Source organism: Anguilla anguilla, chromosome 2 (genome assembly GCF_013347855.1).
Source record: "Anguilla anguilla isolate fAngAng1 chromosome 2, fAngAng1.pri, whole genome shotgun sequence".
NCBI classification, from domain to species: domain Eukaryota; kingdom Metazoa; phylum Chordata; class Actinopteri; order Anguilliformes; family Anguillidae; genus Anguilla; species Anguilla anguilla.
This window is the reverse complement of record NC_049202.1, coordinates 2,275,001-2,291,974: the sequence shown is the minus strand read 5'-3', so window position 1 is coordinate 2,291,974 and position 16,974 is coordinate 2,275,001. Positions and strand designations below refer to the sequence as shown.

The 16,974-nt window shown below is 42.4% G+C and overlaps 1 protein-coding gene across 2 annotated transcripts in view; it reads left to right on the top strand.

Moving 5' to 3' along the window:
* The window catches only part of sorcs3 (sortilin related VPS10 domain containing receptor 3), a 204,037-nt gene that overhangs the window by 129,700 nt on the left and 57,363 nt on the right, over positions 1-16,974 (top strand). For both annotated transcript variants that reach the window (XM_035402854.1, XM_035402855.1), the window contains exon 4: positions 4,111-4,269. In XM_035402854.1, the coding sequence (XP_035258745.1) occupies positions 4,111-4,269 (159 nt within the window). The remainder of the gene's footprint in view (positions 1-4,110; positions 4,270-16,974) is intronic.

The following is a 16,974-nucleotide window of genomic DNA, read 5'->3' as shown; positions in this document are numbered from 1 at the left end:
AACAAATTAAGCCCCCCCCCCCCCCTTTTTCTTTATGGCTCTGTAGCTCCCACAGTGCATTGCAATTGATCAGCTGTGACATGATTAATTTCCAGTGAACCGTCCAATTTCTCGTTGTTTGTGACTTCAGATAGCTCTTCCAGCAAATGCTCGCACGCGCTCAGATGTTGTGTGGTCCTATTGTTAGTGTACCACGCCGAGATTAATTCTTTATGCCCAACTAGTGTGCAGCCCCTCAGATAACCTCTGGAGGTTATCCCTCAAACCCCTATTGATTGTTCTTTGCTCTCTAACCTGCAAGTGCATTGTTCTGTGGAGGTGCATTTATTTGTTCACATGTATTGAGCATATATTGTGGGAAAGTGTATTGAATTGTAGACACTTTATCCTCCTGATTTCTGAAGGACGTGTCTTGCTTCGTGCAACATCTCCACCTTGACCAGTAAAAATCTTGATGATTTTACTTCATTCGTTCAATTATTTTTTTGTTGTTGTTGTAATTTCATGTATTACATGGTTATTTTTAAAATATCATTATGATGCTATATTTTGCATTAGAGCTCGTAATGGTCCTCCACTATAGTACTTCACACAAGAGATGCTTGAAAGATAATATTGACAATGATGACACATTTGCCACTGCAGCTGGTATGTCAGATAGTTCTAGCCTGGAAGTTCAAGTCAGAAAATCTTCATTATTTAGTTTGTATATTATGCTGACCTTATTATGTTGCCAAGAATGTAATTACATTTTGAGGTACATTTTTGCATAATCATATACTAGCTGATAGAGAACAACATTACCCTAAGAATGTAAATGAAACTGATACAAACCACATGACATTATTATGTTCACCATTAGTTACTTCTGTATGTTTTTTTAAATGTAACTATAAATGTACCTATTATGTGCTATTATAGAGTTTTTCCTGAAGTAATTACCTTATTGCTCCACTAGCATAAGGTTTGCATCAGATGAAATATTACGAAATTATATATTTACTATTACCAAAAAGTACTGTGAATTATAGAACTATTTATTTAGCAATTAAAGTCATAGCCTTTTTCGTTTTGTGCACAGTGTTAAATCAACTCTTACAGAGTACACATGGTCCTAATTGGACTCATACAGTATGTGCTCTGTTGAACACTGGGCATTTTAATGTGCATGTGTGTGTCAGAGGCAGAGGCATAGGCCAAACTTTAGGCTTGCCAAAATGACTTCTTCTTTTGGCCAAGGAAGGCCTCTGCTCTTGATGACTGAAGAATTCTCACCATAATGAAGAACAACCCCCGAACACATGTCCAGCAGTTCAGAAACACTCTTCCTTGAGGCAGGAATGGATGTGTCAGTGACTACTGTCCAGGAAAGATTTCAAGAACTGAACTACAGAGGCTACACTGCAAGATTTGCTGCAAAAAACAGGATAGCCAGGTTCCAGTTTTGCTAAGAAGTACCTAAAAGAGCCTGCAGAGTTCTGAAAAAAGGTCTTGTGGACAGATGAGACCAAGATTCACTTTTATCAGAGTAAAGGCAAGTGTAGAGGCCAAAAGAAACTGTCCAAGGTCCAAAGCACCCCCTCTCATCTGCGAAACATGGTGATGGGGGGTGGGCATGTTTGGCTGCCACAGGTACTGGCTCGCTTGCCTTTGATGATGTAACTGCTGATAGCAGCGGCAGACTGAATTCTGAAGTGTACTGTAGCATTTTATCTGCTCAGGTTCAAGAAAATGTCTCCAAACTCATTGGACGGCGCTTCATTCTAAAGCTAGACAATGATCCCAAACATACTGCTAAAGCAACAAAGGAGGCTTTCAAAGCCAAAGGGGCGTACCTTTTCTACATGTTGAAACCGGGGTGTTGAAAGTAGAAACCACGGTGTATAAAAGCTCCCTTAAATAAAAGCTGAGAATGTGCACTTTAACCGCATGCAAACTGTTTGATTACAAATATACAATTGTGGAGTACTGAGCCAAAAATGGAGAAAAAAAAAAATGCCTTTGTCCCAAACATTATGGAGCTCACTGTATAATTCACAACCGGATGCTTATGATGCTATTGCTGTAGGAAATATAATTGTAAGTGGCAAAATAATGAATTCCAATTTTTGGAATGAATCTTGTTTGTACAAATGTGCTAATGGGTTTGTAATCAGTTTTTTTTTTTCTCTCTCCCTTTGAAAATGGAAATGGTCTGTCTTTCTGTTTAAAAAAAAATGTATTAGCATTATGTGTATACTCACATCAAACCCAGCTAGTCATCTTTTTGTACGTTAAGAGTACAGAATGATTATCTAACAGTGTCGTTAGGAAGGAACACAGTTTGGGATTCACCTTGGTCTGGTATGGTAGCTTTACCTATGGCAATTTAAGGTCCTACATACCTAATATAACAACCTGTGTTTATGTGCATTTAAGAATTATCCCGCATTTCTGTAGTATTTACATTTCTGTGTCTATCAACCATAATTAAATAATCCGTGCATTTTTTATGTATTGACATCAACATCACTTCGCATCGCAGGGATGCTGCGTGCACTTTTCAGAGATTACGGAAATGCCGCACTGTGGGAAATTGACTATTCAAACGAAATGTATTTGCGCCAAACGCCAAGTGAGCTTCAGGTTTGATTAGAGAGCGGGCGCCTGCTCTGCCTGTGTGGCGAGCCAAACCTTCAAGGACTTCCGCCGCTCCAAAGTGGAACCCCCAGCTGAGAAATCAGGACTGCAAGGTGAAAAGTAATTTCCCCTTCATAATAACCGCTGTCGCTTAATGCAATATTATGGAAAATGATTAGGCCCTAAAAAACTATAAATTACATCTGACAAGCCTTAAGACGTGCGGTGGAATTGGGGCTCCCCTGCCACTCCCATGATGGTAATGAATGGCAAAACCAGGCCCTGGCCAAGAGAAGAAGGAAAAAAAAAACAACAAAAAAAAAAAAAAAGACCTGGCTGAGAATCTGTGGGCTGTTTATTGGCTCTTAATGAAAAACAATTTATCTAAATCACCACCAGGGAGGATTCGTAGTTAAAGCCCTGGAAAGAGGGGTGGTGTTTTCTGTCAGTGACAAATGCGCCGCTGTTTTTCCAATTCAAATCCTGTTGAGAAAAGAAAACACAGCCGTTTTGCGCCGGTTGCTAGCGCTGGTTGCTAGCGGGTCCTGTTCCCTTTTCTTTCTGAACGGGCTTTGGAAGCGTGGCAGTTTAATTCTTATTAAGGCCAGGTGACAGTTCGGGCCTAATTTTATCAAGTGTGAGAACCGAAGCATATTTTTCTGACTAGAATGGATGCGCAACCCTTTTATTGGCACATATTGATTACGAGGAAAACTAGAACCGAAACACGATTAAGCTTTGAAATCAACAGCTGCAATACCGTAGAAGTTTGGGCATTTTAAAAATGTTTAAATTCTGACAATGTGAACAAAAACAAGTTTGTATGGTTTCATCGAATGCTAAATGAATGTCTCACACGCCTGGTATATTGACAGATGGTATATCCCACTGAGATTTAAATAAAACGCGCACAAATATGAGTATGTTTTTTTTGTGTCATTCGGGTTTGAAGGCCTGTTTGTTTTGTGGGGACCTTGGCGGTTTGACTCTTTGCATTTTTGTCCTGTTCATCTGAGCCCTCAGCTGTTTGTGATGAGGAGGCCATAAAGAGGCAATAAAAAGTAAATGAGTTTGCCTGTAAATCAGCAGATACACGTTATTGATGATAGTAAACATCTCATAATCGCCCTGTTTTTAATGGCCCTTCTCTGGAAAGCACTGAAGTACTGCGCCTCACCCTCACTAACCTTACTTTCGCTATTTTTGGAAAACACAGCATTGCCAACCGGAGCATTGACAGCTCTGTGGAAGCTGTTGAGACCAACTGGCATGTACTGTGCTGTATGTGGCTCCATCCATGTGTCTGCCGTATGTTTGTTTATGAATCTCTGAGCCACTGATATATATATATATATATATTGTTGGATCAAGTAAAAGATTTCAGTTGATTGATTTAGATTGTGGTCAAAGTTGTCAGTCACAGCGGAGATACCTCAGTTTATAAGATTTTTTTTTTTATCTCACCGTCCCGTCTTTTCTGTCTCTTTGCAGATAATGGTGCTGAGCGACCCCGAGCTTGAAAGCAGCATCTTTATCAGCTCGGATGAAGGCGCGAGCTATCAGAAATTCCGCATGAATTTCTACATCCTGAGCTTGCTGTTTCATCCGACCCACGAAGACTGGGTGTTGGCCTACAGCCACGACCAGAAGGTAAGGAAGAGCCTTGAATTTTCGTTTCCTCTCTAACCCGCCGGACGGCCACGGATGGCGACGCAAGAGCGCACGCGGCTCGGAACCACCAGTGGATTATTAAAAGGACAATAAAATATGTTTGATTCTGAAAGGTTGCCTGGCGGTAAATGCCGGCCATGCTGTGTGGTCCCAGTGTTTGACTGCACACAGGCAATAAATCAGCCCTCGCTCCTGCATACCAATGCGTTCCATTAATTAAATTCCCTCGCAAGTTGGAGCCAAAAAATATTTACTGCTGGATAAATGTGTTTACAGAATCCGTGGCTGAAATCCATGTGAGAGACAGACTGGATTTGGTCTGGCGCGAGCAGCTTCGTTAGATGGCTGGTCTGTACTGGGTCCAAAAACAACCTCGCAAGTTCAGTGCCTTGTGAATTGAATAGAGTCAATTTGTGGGTGACATGGAGACTAGATCACATTGTGCGTGTGTGTGTGTGTGTGTGTGTGTGTGTGTGTGTGTGTGTGTGTGTGTGTGACTATGTACGAGTGCGTAACACCGAACATGCCATCGGAAGAGAATGCACAGCATGCCGTCTGACTGCGCAATGGCTCTCCACTGGCCAAAAGGCCAACACAGGAAAAATGAAAACCATAAAGAAAGTGGGAAAGTGACTGTAGACTAATAGCTTAAACAGGACTGCACACTCCCACGCAAACCGGAAACAACACGGCTTTTTAAAATACCCCACCAATCTTTTCTGGTTGGGAGGTTTTTACTGGGAGAGGGAAGCATCGCAGTTGAAACTTTCTGGAGCGCATGGGACAAAGCTGGAGTTGTATCCACGAACAGGACGACACAAAGGTCACGTTTTTATGTCACTCCACCCTTGCTATACCGACTTAATAAAGAAATAAGAAATACGCCTCACCCAGGAGCTTTCTTTCTGGGGTTTTTTGATCGTATTTCAGTTTTGGTCCAGGTGGTTTTATGTGAGATGAAGCAAATTTTCATCTCCCTGGCAAAAGCTTCAGGGTCATTCAGGGTTTGTGGTCTCATTTGATGTAACTCCAAAGCAGCTTCTTCAGTGACAGCATTGCCTCCAGCGGGCGTACAACACGTGTGTACCTCACCAGATTATGAAATGCTTTTTGTTCTTTCTTCAGACCATAGAGCCTTAATGTCCCTATACTAGCCAATACAAGCTGTTAGACTGCTAGTCACAGACTTTCATAAGTATCTTCTGGCACTACGATCTTTACTTCACTCCAGTGTGTTTTTTCTGCACCTTGAACTGATGCACTTCTTGTACGTCGCTCTGGATAAGAGCGTCTGCTAAATGCCTGTAATGTAATGTAATGTAATAATCTTAAATGCCCTTCACTACACATAAAGACCTGTCAGGTCCAATAAAAAATGCACTAAAACTAACATGGTATATATATACATATATATAATTATTATTATTTTATTTTTTTTAAGCCTGTGAACTCTTTTTGTGAATGAAACTGTGAGCTGGCTGTGCAAGGTTGGTGCTGTCCAGGGTCCTGAAAAAGTGAGTAGATCGGTGCTGTCCAGGGTGCTGAAGCACTCTTTAGTTTAGCTAACTGTTGATGCGCTACACATTATGGGAGTTCATTCATGATTAGTCAACGTGACTGTCCTTTAGGAAAGTCTACTGGAAGCCCCATCACTGTGGGATCTGACACCCTGACTAGTTCAGGCAATTCCTTTCTGGGTCCTGTTTAAAGAGTTGGGGTCGTACTTTTGTCCACAGAACATTTTTCAATGTTCAACTTTAATATAGTGAGTCCAGTTGGTATTAAATATACACTGTCAGAGTGAAACGGACTCTCTCGGTGTTGATTTAATGCTGTGCAGCTCTTGCATGGATATTAAATCAATAGAATTGAATCAATTATGCTGCAATGGCAAAAGTATAGTCCAGCTGTATCGGATACAGCTGGACTGAGAAATGTTATCATGATAATTTCAGTTTTTAATGAGTTGGAGCTCAATTGACTGAGCATTTGAATTATTATTTATTTATTTTAGACAATAACTAGACATCAGAATCGGGTCTGTCAGTTATTAATGAATAAATAAAGAGTGCCTGTTGTCTTGTATGCTGCAATGCAATTGGAAGTGAGTTCATTTTGTTCTGAAATATGTGACCTGCCGTGGATGTGCCTGCCAAGCCATAACTGAGTTAAGTTTAAAAGCTTTTTGGAAGTTCATGCACAGCTGAGGCCTACTGCTATGCAGAGAAGCTTTCTCACTTTGCAGTGACTGCAGATTAATTCCGTGTGAACTCACCTGAACCTGAAACTTACAAAGCCAAGAGAAAGGAATTCTGGTTAAACTAAATGCATTTTTAATTATCTGGATTGCAGGGAAATTAAGAGTAAAATGTTGTGTTGGAGTTCCTAAGGATTGACTGGACATCTTTATTTATTTGTGCCATTTGATAATTGAGTATGCATTGGGTCAGTGTCTCTGTATTTCAATCATTCATTTAAAGACACTTTTACCTTGTTAAGCTATAATTGTGGGTGCTGTGCATTTTATTTTATGTTTGTCTCAGTGGTATCTGCAAGATAAAATAGTTTTTGCTTTTCATTTACTTTGAAAATAAGGCCTTGGTTGAAGGTACTGCGGTGATTGATTGCTTTGAGGATTGCCCTCAATTTTGCATGTTTGAATTAGAAAAGCGATCATCAGCTCAACGAGCAACCGGATTGCTAATGTGGCACTAAACATAAAGTAGCGTAAAGATCAAGATGAAGTGGTCAGGAGGGGAAAGCCTTCAGTTTGGTCTGCACGGGATCTGCTGTCGAAAATGCTGCAAAACAAACAGCATCACGCGGGAGGCAGAATGTGCGCTTACTGCTAGCCTGCGGACTGCACGGAGTGAATTTCGCGAAAATAAATCAAAATGAATCTAGTGGAAAAGAACATGTGAACATAGCTCTGAACGTGCCATGTGGAGATTTAACCAGATGGACACGGACTGCATCGGAATGACAGGTTTACATGGAAACAGCAGATGGGGGAATGTTCCAGAATAGTTCCGGAAAAATATGTGCAGGACTGCTGAAACAAACTTTAATATGATACTCATTAATTATTCTTAAAATTTTTGTTCTTTTTTGTTATATCAAAGTGCTGCGTATTTTTATCTCAATATACGTGCTTTTCATAAGATGAAATGGAAGACTATGTCTTCTGCAGAAATCTTTATTTTGATTGTCATTTGCCCTAGTTGGCTTAATACCATCTGTCTGGAGACGTCATTCAAAATTAGTTACAATAAGTTCCAGACGAACGCTTTGAGAGTTCATCTTCATCCAACCTTTATGCTTTTGTTTCCAATTAGAGCTTTAAAAGGTGAAATTTGTCAGTTGGCATTTGTCCTTATGGATAATGACTGACTTATCTGTGCGTTGAACAGTAAGCCATGCCATTTACTCTCCATATGAAAATTAATCTCTTGAGATTATTTTGCGATATTTCTGAAGTGCGTCAGCTTTTCAGTTTGCAGAGATCCTCAGCATCTGTTCCTTGGAAGTTGGAAAGTAAAACTGGCTTCTACTGCATATAGCATTGGCAGGACAACGTACAATAGTTGATAAGGAGCTAATCTTTTTTATTGCATTAATCACTGGTAAAAATGAAAGCGTACCAGATTTAGACGAGACACACCTACGAAATAACGAGCATACAGTATATAGCATCAATTAAATCAGCTCCTTAAATGAATAGTCCCTTGACTAATAGACGGCTGATATGTGAATATATCTGGGCCATAGGCTTTATAGCAGTCCCCTCGAGGCCGTTTACCGACTGAACCCTAAAGGAGATCGAAACGGACAAAGCCCTTCAGGGGTGCATTCAGAGACCAACCCCTCAAGGCCCTTTACGGGCTGAGCACCACTACAAACTACACGACACGCAGTATATCGCATTTATTGAAGTGCACTCATTTTCACTGGAGTGTCCTGTATATTGAAAGGGGGGGGGTAATGTAATACGCTTTGAATGATTTATTATAAACCTCAGATATTAATACCTTTAAATCTGGAGCCTTTGTACACTTTCGGAAAACCTGCTGCTTTGTGATAGTCATACAATATGTTGTTGAAGTAGGGGGAATGCAATAAGATTTCCACGTGTCCTTTGTACAAATATAATTTATCCTTTTTTTGATATATTTCAGGATTTCTATTCTATTTGGTTCCCCCCCCCCCCCCCCCCCCCACACTTCTGCAGTCAGAACTTGTATTTCAATCACAGAGAAGGCTGACATTTTCCTTTGCAAATAGGATCACCTGCGATGCCACCCTCCCGGTGTGTCTGTAGGGAAGACAAAATGAGGACGTGACAGATTTAGTGTTACAGAGCTGACCCCTCTGCAGTCTGTACGTGTCTGAGGGTGGGGCGTTCATCTCTCACTGACATGAGCCACTCTGCAACAGTGTGGGTATTGGATTTTGCTTAGTAACAACCATGTAATTTATAGCTTGTCTAAAACCACATTTGCATCTTTTTAAAAAAATCTTTAATTCACCCACAAACACACAGACATACACACACGTATACACACACGTATACACACACATGCACATGCACATGCACACACACACACACACACACACACACACACATGCGTATGTATAATGGAATAAAATAATGTTTAAAACATTGACACTCAGATTTCTCCTCAGATTCAGTTGCCGGTAAGCACTATTGGTTTTCTCATAACCTTTTGTGAGGAAGGAGTAATCAGTGTAGATCCTGTTCTGGGAGCCTGTCGATGAAGAGGAGGGTGGATTTCCTCCATCAATACCAGTTCAGGAACACATGTTAGGGGGTCCTGTGCAGCCTGGACAGGCTTCACACCGTAAAGCCAAGGAGCAGAGCCTTCCCAGCATGCCTCTGCAGGCTCAGTCAAGGTCTCCACCCTTTAGCGTGAGAAATGACAAATGAAGAGATGCTCACAGTGTTTGTTATTATCTGTGACAGATGCAGATTAATGTTTGCATGGGGAGGCCGTTGATCTGCTGTCGAGATGGCCGGTTATATGGATCACGGGGTGAAACTGGGGCTGAAGGAATTATGCCAGCTCTTCTCACTGGCGCCCCCTAGAGGCTGAAACATGAAGCACCACAAAGGCCCTTTCAGAGATCTCAGATTTAGAAAAATGCTGTTCATTCGTGGGCATCACGTTTTGCTCTCAGAAAAAGGCACAAAAACAAAACAAAACTATCTAATAGGAGGCAGAATCAATTTTCGGTCCTCTTGAGGAATGTCTGTGAGTGTTTGAAAATTTAATCTTGAGAAAGTTTACGCTAAGCAATCTGCCTCAGGGAAGTTCTTCTGGTTACGGTGGCTTACTGAAACCCTTTTTTTAACAAACAGACAGCAGTTCTGTCTGCGATACAACCAATGAACGGGCCTTTCTGTCCACCTTTCCATTTTTTTCTCAACAGAAAAACGCAAACCCAAATGTGTTGCCCCAAATGATGAGACAAGAATTTTATAGTTCCAGTTTAACTGGGGCACGGTGGGGGAGGACACATTTTTTTTTAGCCAGTTCTAGCTTTTTGCCACATGAGCAAATTAGGGAACAGCTTTTGCTCTTTGGGGAAAGACTCAGATTCATGTGCTGGTACCATCATATACTGCTTTGTTCCAGTCTTGGGGCCTGCATGTGTCCCAGACAGACCTGGGTCAAATATGTATTTGTTTTGGATTCAAATACTTTTCTGTGCTCTGTTGATCCTGCCTGGTGTAATTGGGCCTGCCAATATGACCAGAATGCGGGTTTTGCACTTTTTGAGAGTATTTCATTGGTTCAAATACACCAAACAAGATTAGTAAAGCGTTGAAAAGTATTTGAATCCAAAGCAAATACACATTTGACCCAGGTCTGGTGCCAGAAGACATGCCATCAGAGTAAGACGGGAGGCTGTGATTGGTTAAGACCCTGCTGGGGGGGTCTTTGTCTTTGGCATGATTATAAATCCAAAAATTACTTATAAATCCAAAAATACGAATTCACCGATGTGTTTTTTTTTCCTTTTTTCTTTTCAGAGTGTGCAATTAGGTGCCTTTGAAGTAAAAACCGATTCCGTGGGTATTGCCGCGATACGAGCTTATTAGGACAATGCGCGTAATTAACTAATTGGTGTGCAATTATCAGTTGGAGTGTGAAATCCGCGGTCGCCGCCATTAGGAAGCGGCACCACGCAAACACACCATGCGTCAGAGATTTATAGACCCGGGGGGGGATGGGGGGGGGGGGGTCGGGACTGCAGCATTTCCAGAAAGCGAGATGTAATTTTCACTGCTGCACTCCTCCTCTTTCTCCCACTCCACACACCCCCTCAATCCCCCTAATGATCGTAACTCACCCGGAACCCCATAAATCTGATCAATGGTGGAAGTAAGTATCTCATCGCTATGCAGACCTGCTCGTCCAATAGCAGGCCCAGGGACGGCGGGGTCTCGTTTGAAAAGCGATCTTATTTTCATAAGATGTTTATCATGTTTTTTTTTGTTTTTTTTTACAGTAACTTTATGATGTCTTAATACCATACCCTGCTTTTTTTGGAAATTAGGTCCATTGAATTACTCTCCTTGGCTGAACGAGGGGGAACCTTGTCATTAAAAGTGAGTCTGGCAGGGACGTGGCAGTGGAGGGTTTAATATCATATCCTGTGTCAGTATCGTAACATGAATAATAAGTATTAGCATTTACTTGCTGCTTAGGCACGTACGTGATTTAAAATAGCATTTCCTTTCAAGCTAACCTGACATTTTTAAAAATGCAGCATCTTTATACGGGCTCTCCATCAAACGTCTCCGTGAATATGCTCCTAATTACACATACAGACATGTGTTTTTGATTTTAGATGTGAGATGAAAGAAATGGAAGGCTGTATCTATTTACCCTGGCACGTTTGTAGGGACACTTAAAGCACGCCTCGTTCAACAGCTAGAGATCTCGTTGAGCTGCTCATTAGTGGAGTCAGGTGTGCCAGGTTACGGGAGTGTGGATCTGCAGTAAGAGGGTTGGTTTCCATGGCTCCTCACGGTTGTAACACACAACGATGTGCTGTGTCCGAGGGGGGTCAAGGAGGGGGGTCCCTTGTGTTTGCAGCGAGGAACCGAAAACCATCTATTTATCAGATGCTGTGCTGCACAATCTCAAAGTTTTGTAGGCTTGATCTAGGCTCAATGGTTACACAGAGGTTTTCATAATACGGTCCAGTGCCCCCACCTCCCCAGTCCCCAACCCCCTCCAGCCCCCACCTCTCCAGTCACCACCCCCCTTCCAGCCTCCACCTCTCCAGTCCCCACCCCCCCTCCAGCCCCCACCTCTCCAGTCCCCACCCCCTTCCAGCCCCCACCTCTCCAGTAACCCCACCCCCCTTCAGCCCCCACCTCCCCAGTCACCACCCCCACTCCAGCCTCCACCTCTCCAGTCCCCACCCCACCTCCAGCCCCCACCTCTCCAGTCCCAACCCCCCCCCACTAACTCTGGCTCCAAAGCAACATAAAATGATCTTTTATATTTCACTGAATCTATCAAGTTACGAGTCCGACAATGAGGTTAGCACAGAGCTACAGTGTGCAGTATGTACCAGTGTGCAGTGTTACTGGGAGTGGGCTGCACAATTCTCGCGGCTTTGCGTGTGAAGACGGGTCTGGACCAGGGGAGCTGCTGGCGGAGGAGAGAGCTCAGTAATTGGGCACGGTAGCGTGTGTTGCTTCGCTGGCCAGGGGGTCTCAAACGCGTGCTTTCGGAGCGAGGAGGAACACGCAGGTCCCGCGGAACACTTTTCAGCCACAAGGTGAAGATGCTGCTCATTAAAAAACTGGGGTTCGGTGTAGGAATCCAGCGTGTGCCAGCGAGTCCTGTCAACATCACAGGTTTTATGTAGTTCTAAAGCAAGGAAGTGGACGGCTAAACACAGCCTCGAGCCATCTTATAAGTGTAACTTTTTATTACGATAATAGTACAATGATCTGATATTATAAATTTAGCCTCGCTTGAGACTGGGAGAGCTGGCAGCTCATTCCAAAAAGGACACACCTGATCTGGTTTGTTGAGAGAACGACTACTTTAGAACTTTTTTTTTTTAGTTCCGTTCGACCTCACGCTTTATCCTGCCTGCTCCCTCTTGCTATCTACATAACAATACCTGAGCAATTTCAGCTCTGCAAGCACACACGTTTTCTTCAGAAAATGTAACCCTCTCTAATTTATCTGACAATTCCCCTAAGAATTAGTAATAAGGTGGTCTAAGCAGTAGTTTTTTCTGCTTCAACAAGCTCGCCTGGAGCGCGTAGTTGTCGTGTAGCATCAGTTGTGAAGAAATTCTGCCGTTTGACTGATGACATTATGAAGTTGAAGTCTCTCGCGTTTGCCTTTCATATTTGTTTGATTCGAGATCAGAGAACATCATGAGGGAAATATGCTTCTTTGATAACACAAGGTGCTGTATAACCTGCACAATGCTTGTGCTCACTTTAGAAGCCGTGTACTTTTAGTTCCGAAAATACATCGACCTATGAAATAATTACACAGACTCCGGGGAAAAAAAGGGAATTCGGAGAAGCTAATTAGGCCGCAATGTGACATTTTATTACGGCAGAACATATAATCAAGCGCAGAGCAGACGAACCGTAGATGCTGCGAGCGTGACTCAACGTCCGATCGCTGGCTAATCACAGGTGTGAAGCAGCCCTCCTGCTTATCCTGGGACGCCATTGGGACACACATGGTCACCGTAACCGAAATGCCACCTTTCTCTTTACAGCCAAGGAATTATAAGGGAACGGCAACTGGGTGTAAATCAGCACGAGTCACGCGTCTCTGTCCAGCGTACCCGAACCCTTATCTGCTGTATGTAGCGTCTGAAAGTGAACGTTGCAGTGCTGAGAGCGGCTTCTCTGCATTTTGATTGTGTTTAGCAGGTTTTTTAGCTTGGGTTGCGTTCAACCAGTGGTTCAGTTGGAATGACTCCTTGCCTGCTTTCACTATTTCAGGAGTTACTGAGCATTGCTTTATGGGAAAGGCCCATTCCCAGAAGTCGTGTAGCTGCTCTAATAACCTTCATTATGCACTTTGGAGAAAAGCGTCTGCCAAAAAGAAAAAAATGGATGGAATGACACAACGTGTTGTTACTTTGTCTTTCCGAAGAGAACAGTCACCTGGAATTCTTCTGTCTTTCTGCGAAATGAACGTGCGCGTGTGCCATTTGCCCAGCTTTTGTGCGGCGGTGGTGGTGGCGGCGGAAGCGGTGACATTGTGTGTGTGTGTGTGTGTGTGTGTGTGTGTGTGCGTGCGTGCGTGCGTGCGTGCGTGCGTGCGTGCGTGCGTGCGTGCGTGCGTGCGTGCGTGCGCGTGCGCGTGCGTGCGTGTGTGTGCGTGTGTGCGCGCGTGTGTGTGTGTGTGTGCATGTGTGCGTGTGTGCATCCGTGTGTCTGTGCCTGCGTGCGTGCATGCCAGTGTGTGTGTGTGCGTGTGTGTGTGCGTGTGTGTGTGTGTGCATCCGTGTGTCTGTGCCTGCGTGCGTGCATGCCAGTGTGCGCGTCCGTGCCAGTGCGCTTGTGTGTGTGTGTCCTTTTCCCCGCCCCGCTGCTTGGTGCGCTATGACCTGGGACAGAAGTGGCTCCACTCGGGCAGGGCCTGTCTCAGCCCCGTAAACTGGCACTGGAGCGGGGCGGGGCGGGGCGGGGCGGGGCTGCTCCCTCCGCCCGGCCTCTCTGACTCCGCTCTCACCTCAGAGCGCTTCTTACTTCTGTCTCCTGCTCTGGAAAGCATTTAATAATGAAGCGAGGAGAGTGCTGAGATGCGCACATATCCTTTAAAAAGGACTAAAAGCACCATTGTGCGCGGGTTTTTTTTCCAGAGGCTTTGGAGGGCGAATCTGGGTTTATGGGGTTTGTTCAAAGCTTCAGCCGTGGAAACGTTCAAAAGTTCAAAAGGACGAAAAACATCCGCTATGCCGACGCTGGTTAATTATCAGAATGCCTCAGGCATTCGTTCTGGTTGAAATGCTTTTACTGACATGCATTACAACATTTATTTATTTTTTTAAATTCTGGATTTGGGTTTGTGTGTATGCATCATCTTGGGACATTGTGGGGACATCTTTGTAAATAATGTAAATTTTGCGAGTGAAAGATCTCATGGAGGAAAAATATAGTGGAGAAGAATTATAACGATGTGTCAAATATGGCTGAGGATGTGCTGTGTGTACTGTAGGGTTCCAGCAGTTTACCCTGTTATTGTGGGTTCATTTATTTATTTATTATTCTGGTGTGTTTAGGTTAATGGGAATAACTAATATTCCTGAAATTGGTGTTTTGTTTTTCATTTTGTAAGACTGATAAAGGAAGTAACCATGTAATGGAGCTAACCTAATCATTCACTGACCCCTAACAGGAACCTCCATTGGTTAGTTTTATTGCCGTTTCTTCTATGTTTAGCCTAAGAACAATTTTATCCACTTATTGTTTCCTATAATCCATTTTATTCATATTCAACAAAGTTTTTTACTAATTATTTTTCTGTTTATGTTATTCATTGGGCTCTACAAACTTCGAGAATTCCAAGTGGGTGTTGAACCTCATCTGTTTTCATTCATTTGAATAAAATCAGCCGAATCACACCACACCGGTAACTGTTCTCATTGCGTTTTGCACTTTGAAACTGCAATTAGATCATTCTGGACATTTGATAGATGGTTTCACGATCCGGCGTGTGAAAGCCAAGATTGTATGACCATTGCAAATCAGGGTTAAACAATGAACTGTCAGCTGTTGTAACATACACTGCCCAGTCTGTGACAGTATCATAAATCATATCAGAATGTATTTGTTCTCTCAGACAGCAGTCGGTGCTGTGTAATCAAAGCTACCTTTATTCTTTTTCTGTCTCGGATGCAACGAGACTTAATAACGTGCATGATGTATAGTAACCATCAATAATTGTATAATAACAAACATTTGACAACTTAATTGAGCTGAATTCATTGAGGGGTGTTCTGTTTCCCAGTTTTTTTTATTTTTTTATTGTCGAACCCTTGTAAAGCCAACAGTAAAGCCGGCTCAGCCATGCAGATGAATTGCAAAACATGGTGTAATCATTTCTCACCAGGGATCCCTAAACACTTTGCAACTGGGTAAACACAATGCTTTCATGCATGTGGCTGTTTGTTTTGGCTAGTCGCTGTATCGATGTCTTTAAAGAAAAGACATGAGAGAGAGAGAGAGAGAGAGAGAGAGAGAGAGAATGTAAACAAGACTCAGCAATCAATCTACTGTAAATTAAATGTAGTAGGCATATATTTTGAGAACCATTTTTGATAATCAGTTGTGTCATGTTATGTCATATCCCTGATAAAATGTTTTTTTTTTCCCCCTGGAAAACAATTTGATTTAGCAAATAAAGAAATAAATAAATAAAACAGCTTATTTATAAATTACTTTCCTTTCTGTCAGCATGAATCATGCTTTAACAGGCTGGTGAAATGAATGAGCATTCTGTGCAAATGCAGGTTGATGTGCGATCCCTGCACTCACAGACATGAGGAGCAGGAAGTCCAGGACAACATTCAGAGATTCATGCACTTTAGCGTGTTGGAAATTGTAGAAATTACAATGAGCATCTTAAAGGAACTTAATCTTACCTCATCAATGAAATATAGCCTAGAGTACAGTAGCTTCATTCATACATTTGTGTGCCATGAAATTGTCATTGTTTGTAACATTAGTAAGATTATATAACGCGGCTCAGTGAAGGCTTTCACGGTTTATATTTATGCGTTTGCTGATTGTGTGCAACACTGTATTCCCACCACAGAACATTCTGTCAACTTTGAATTGATAAAATAAGTGCAAAACGCAATTTATTTGCTTTCTTTACAGAACTCAAGTGTTGAGTAAATCTGGGTCATTTTCCCAGTTTCCTGTGCATTCATAGTCATGGCCATGGTCTGATTATTTGTTCTATGATGAAAAATGCTTCACCTTTTGAAGGCTCTCTTATACTGTAAATTGCAGTGTACATCAACAGAAACCATGCTGAATATGGAGCATAATCTCTTGGTTTGTGTTTGTGTTTAAATTTACTTGATAACTGGGGGCTGACAATTTGGTCCCTGAGAGGATTTCAGAAAATTGTGCAGGTTGAATCAGGCAATTACAGTTCCGCCACTGAACGAAATCACTGGCAAAAAACAGCTTCGCCACTTTAAGTACGCTCAGAGCATCGGTGACTCATCACATGCGCTTGGCGATCCTTCACTTTGTGATGATTTCTTTGCTTGAATCTGCGAAAAAAAAAAAAATCTATTTTAATAGGACCCATCTGAGAATCACAACAGATTCGGGCAAATCATGTAACTAAACGGACCTTTTATTCCCAGATAACAAAATGGTCTGTGCTCCAGATGGCATATTTGCATAGACTTTTCCGTGGTTTCTCTCAATAGAATTGTCAACAGCACGCTCTTCCAACCCAGTAAATCTAAGAATGCGTTTCGTTTTTATTTTTTTTTGCTTCAGCTAGTACACTCTCTGCAGAATTGATTTGTTGAAATACATAAATGCATAACAAAATATATTTAGAGCTTCATTAGTGGTAGTTAAAAAAAAAAACAACTACTCGGTTTTGGTTTGGAACACAAAGAATATAAAGCGATGTTGCAAAT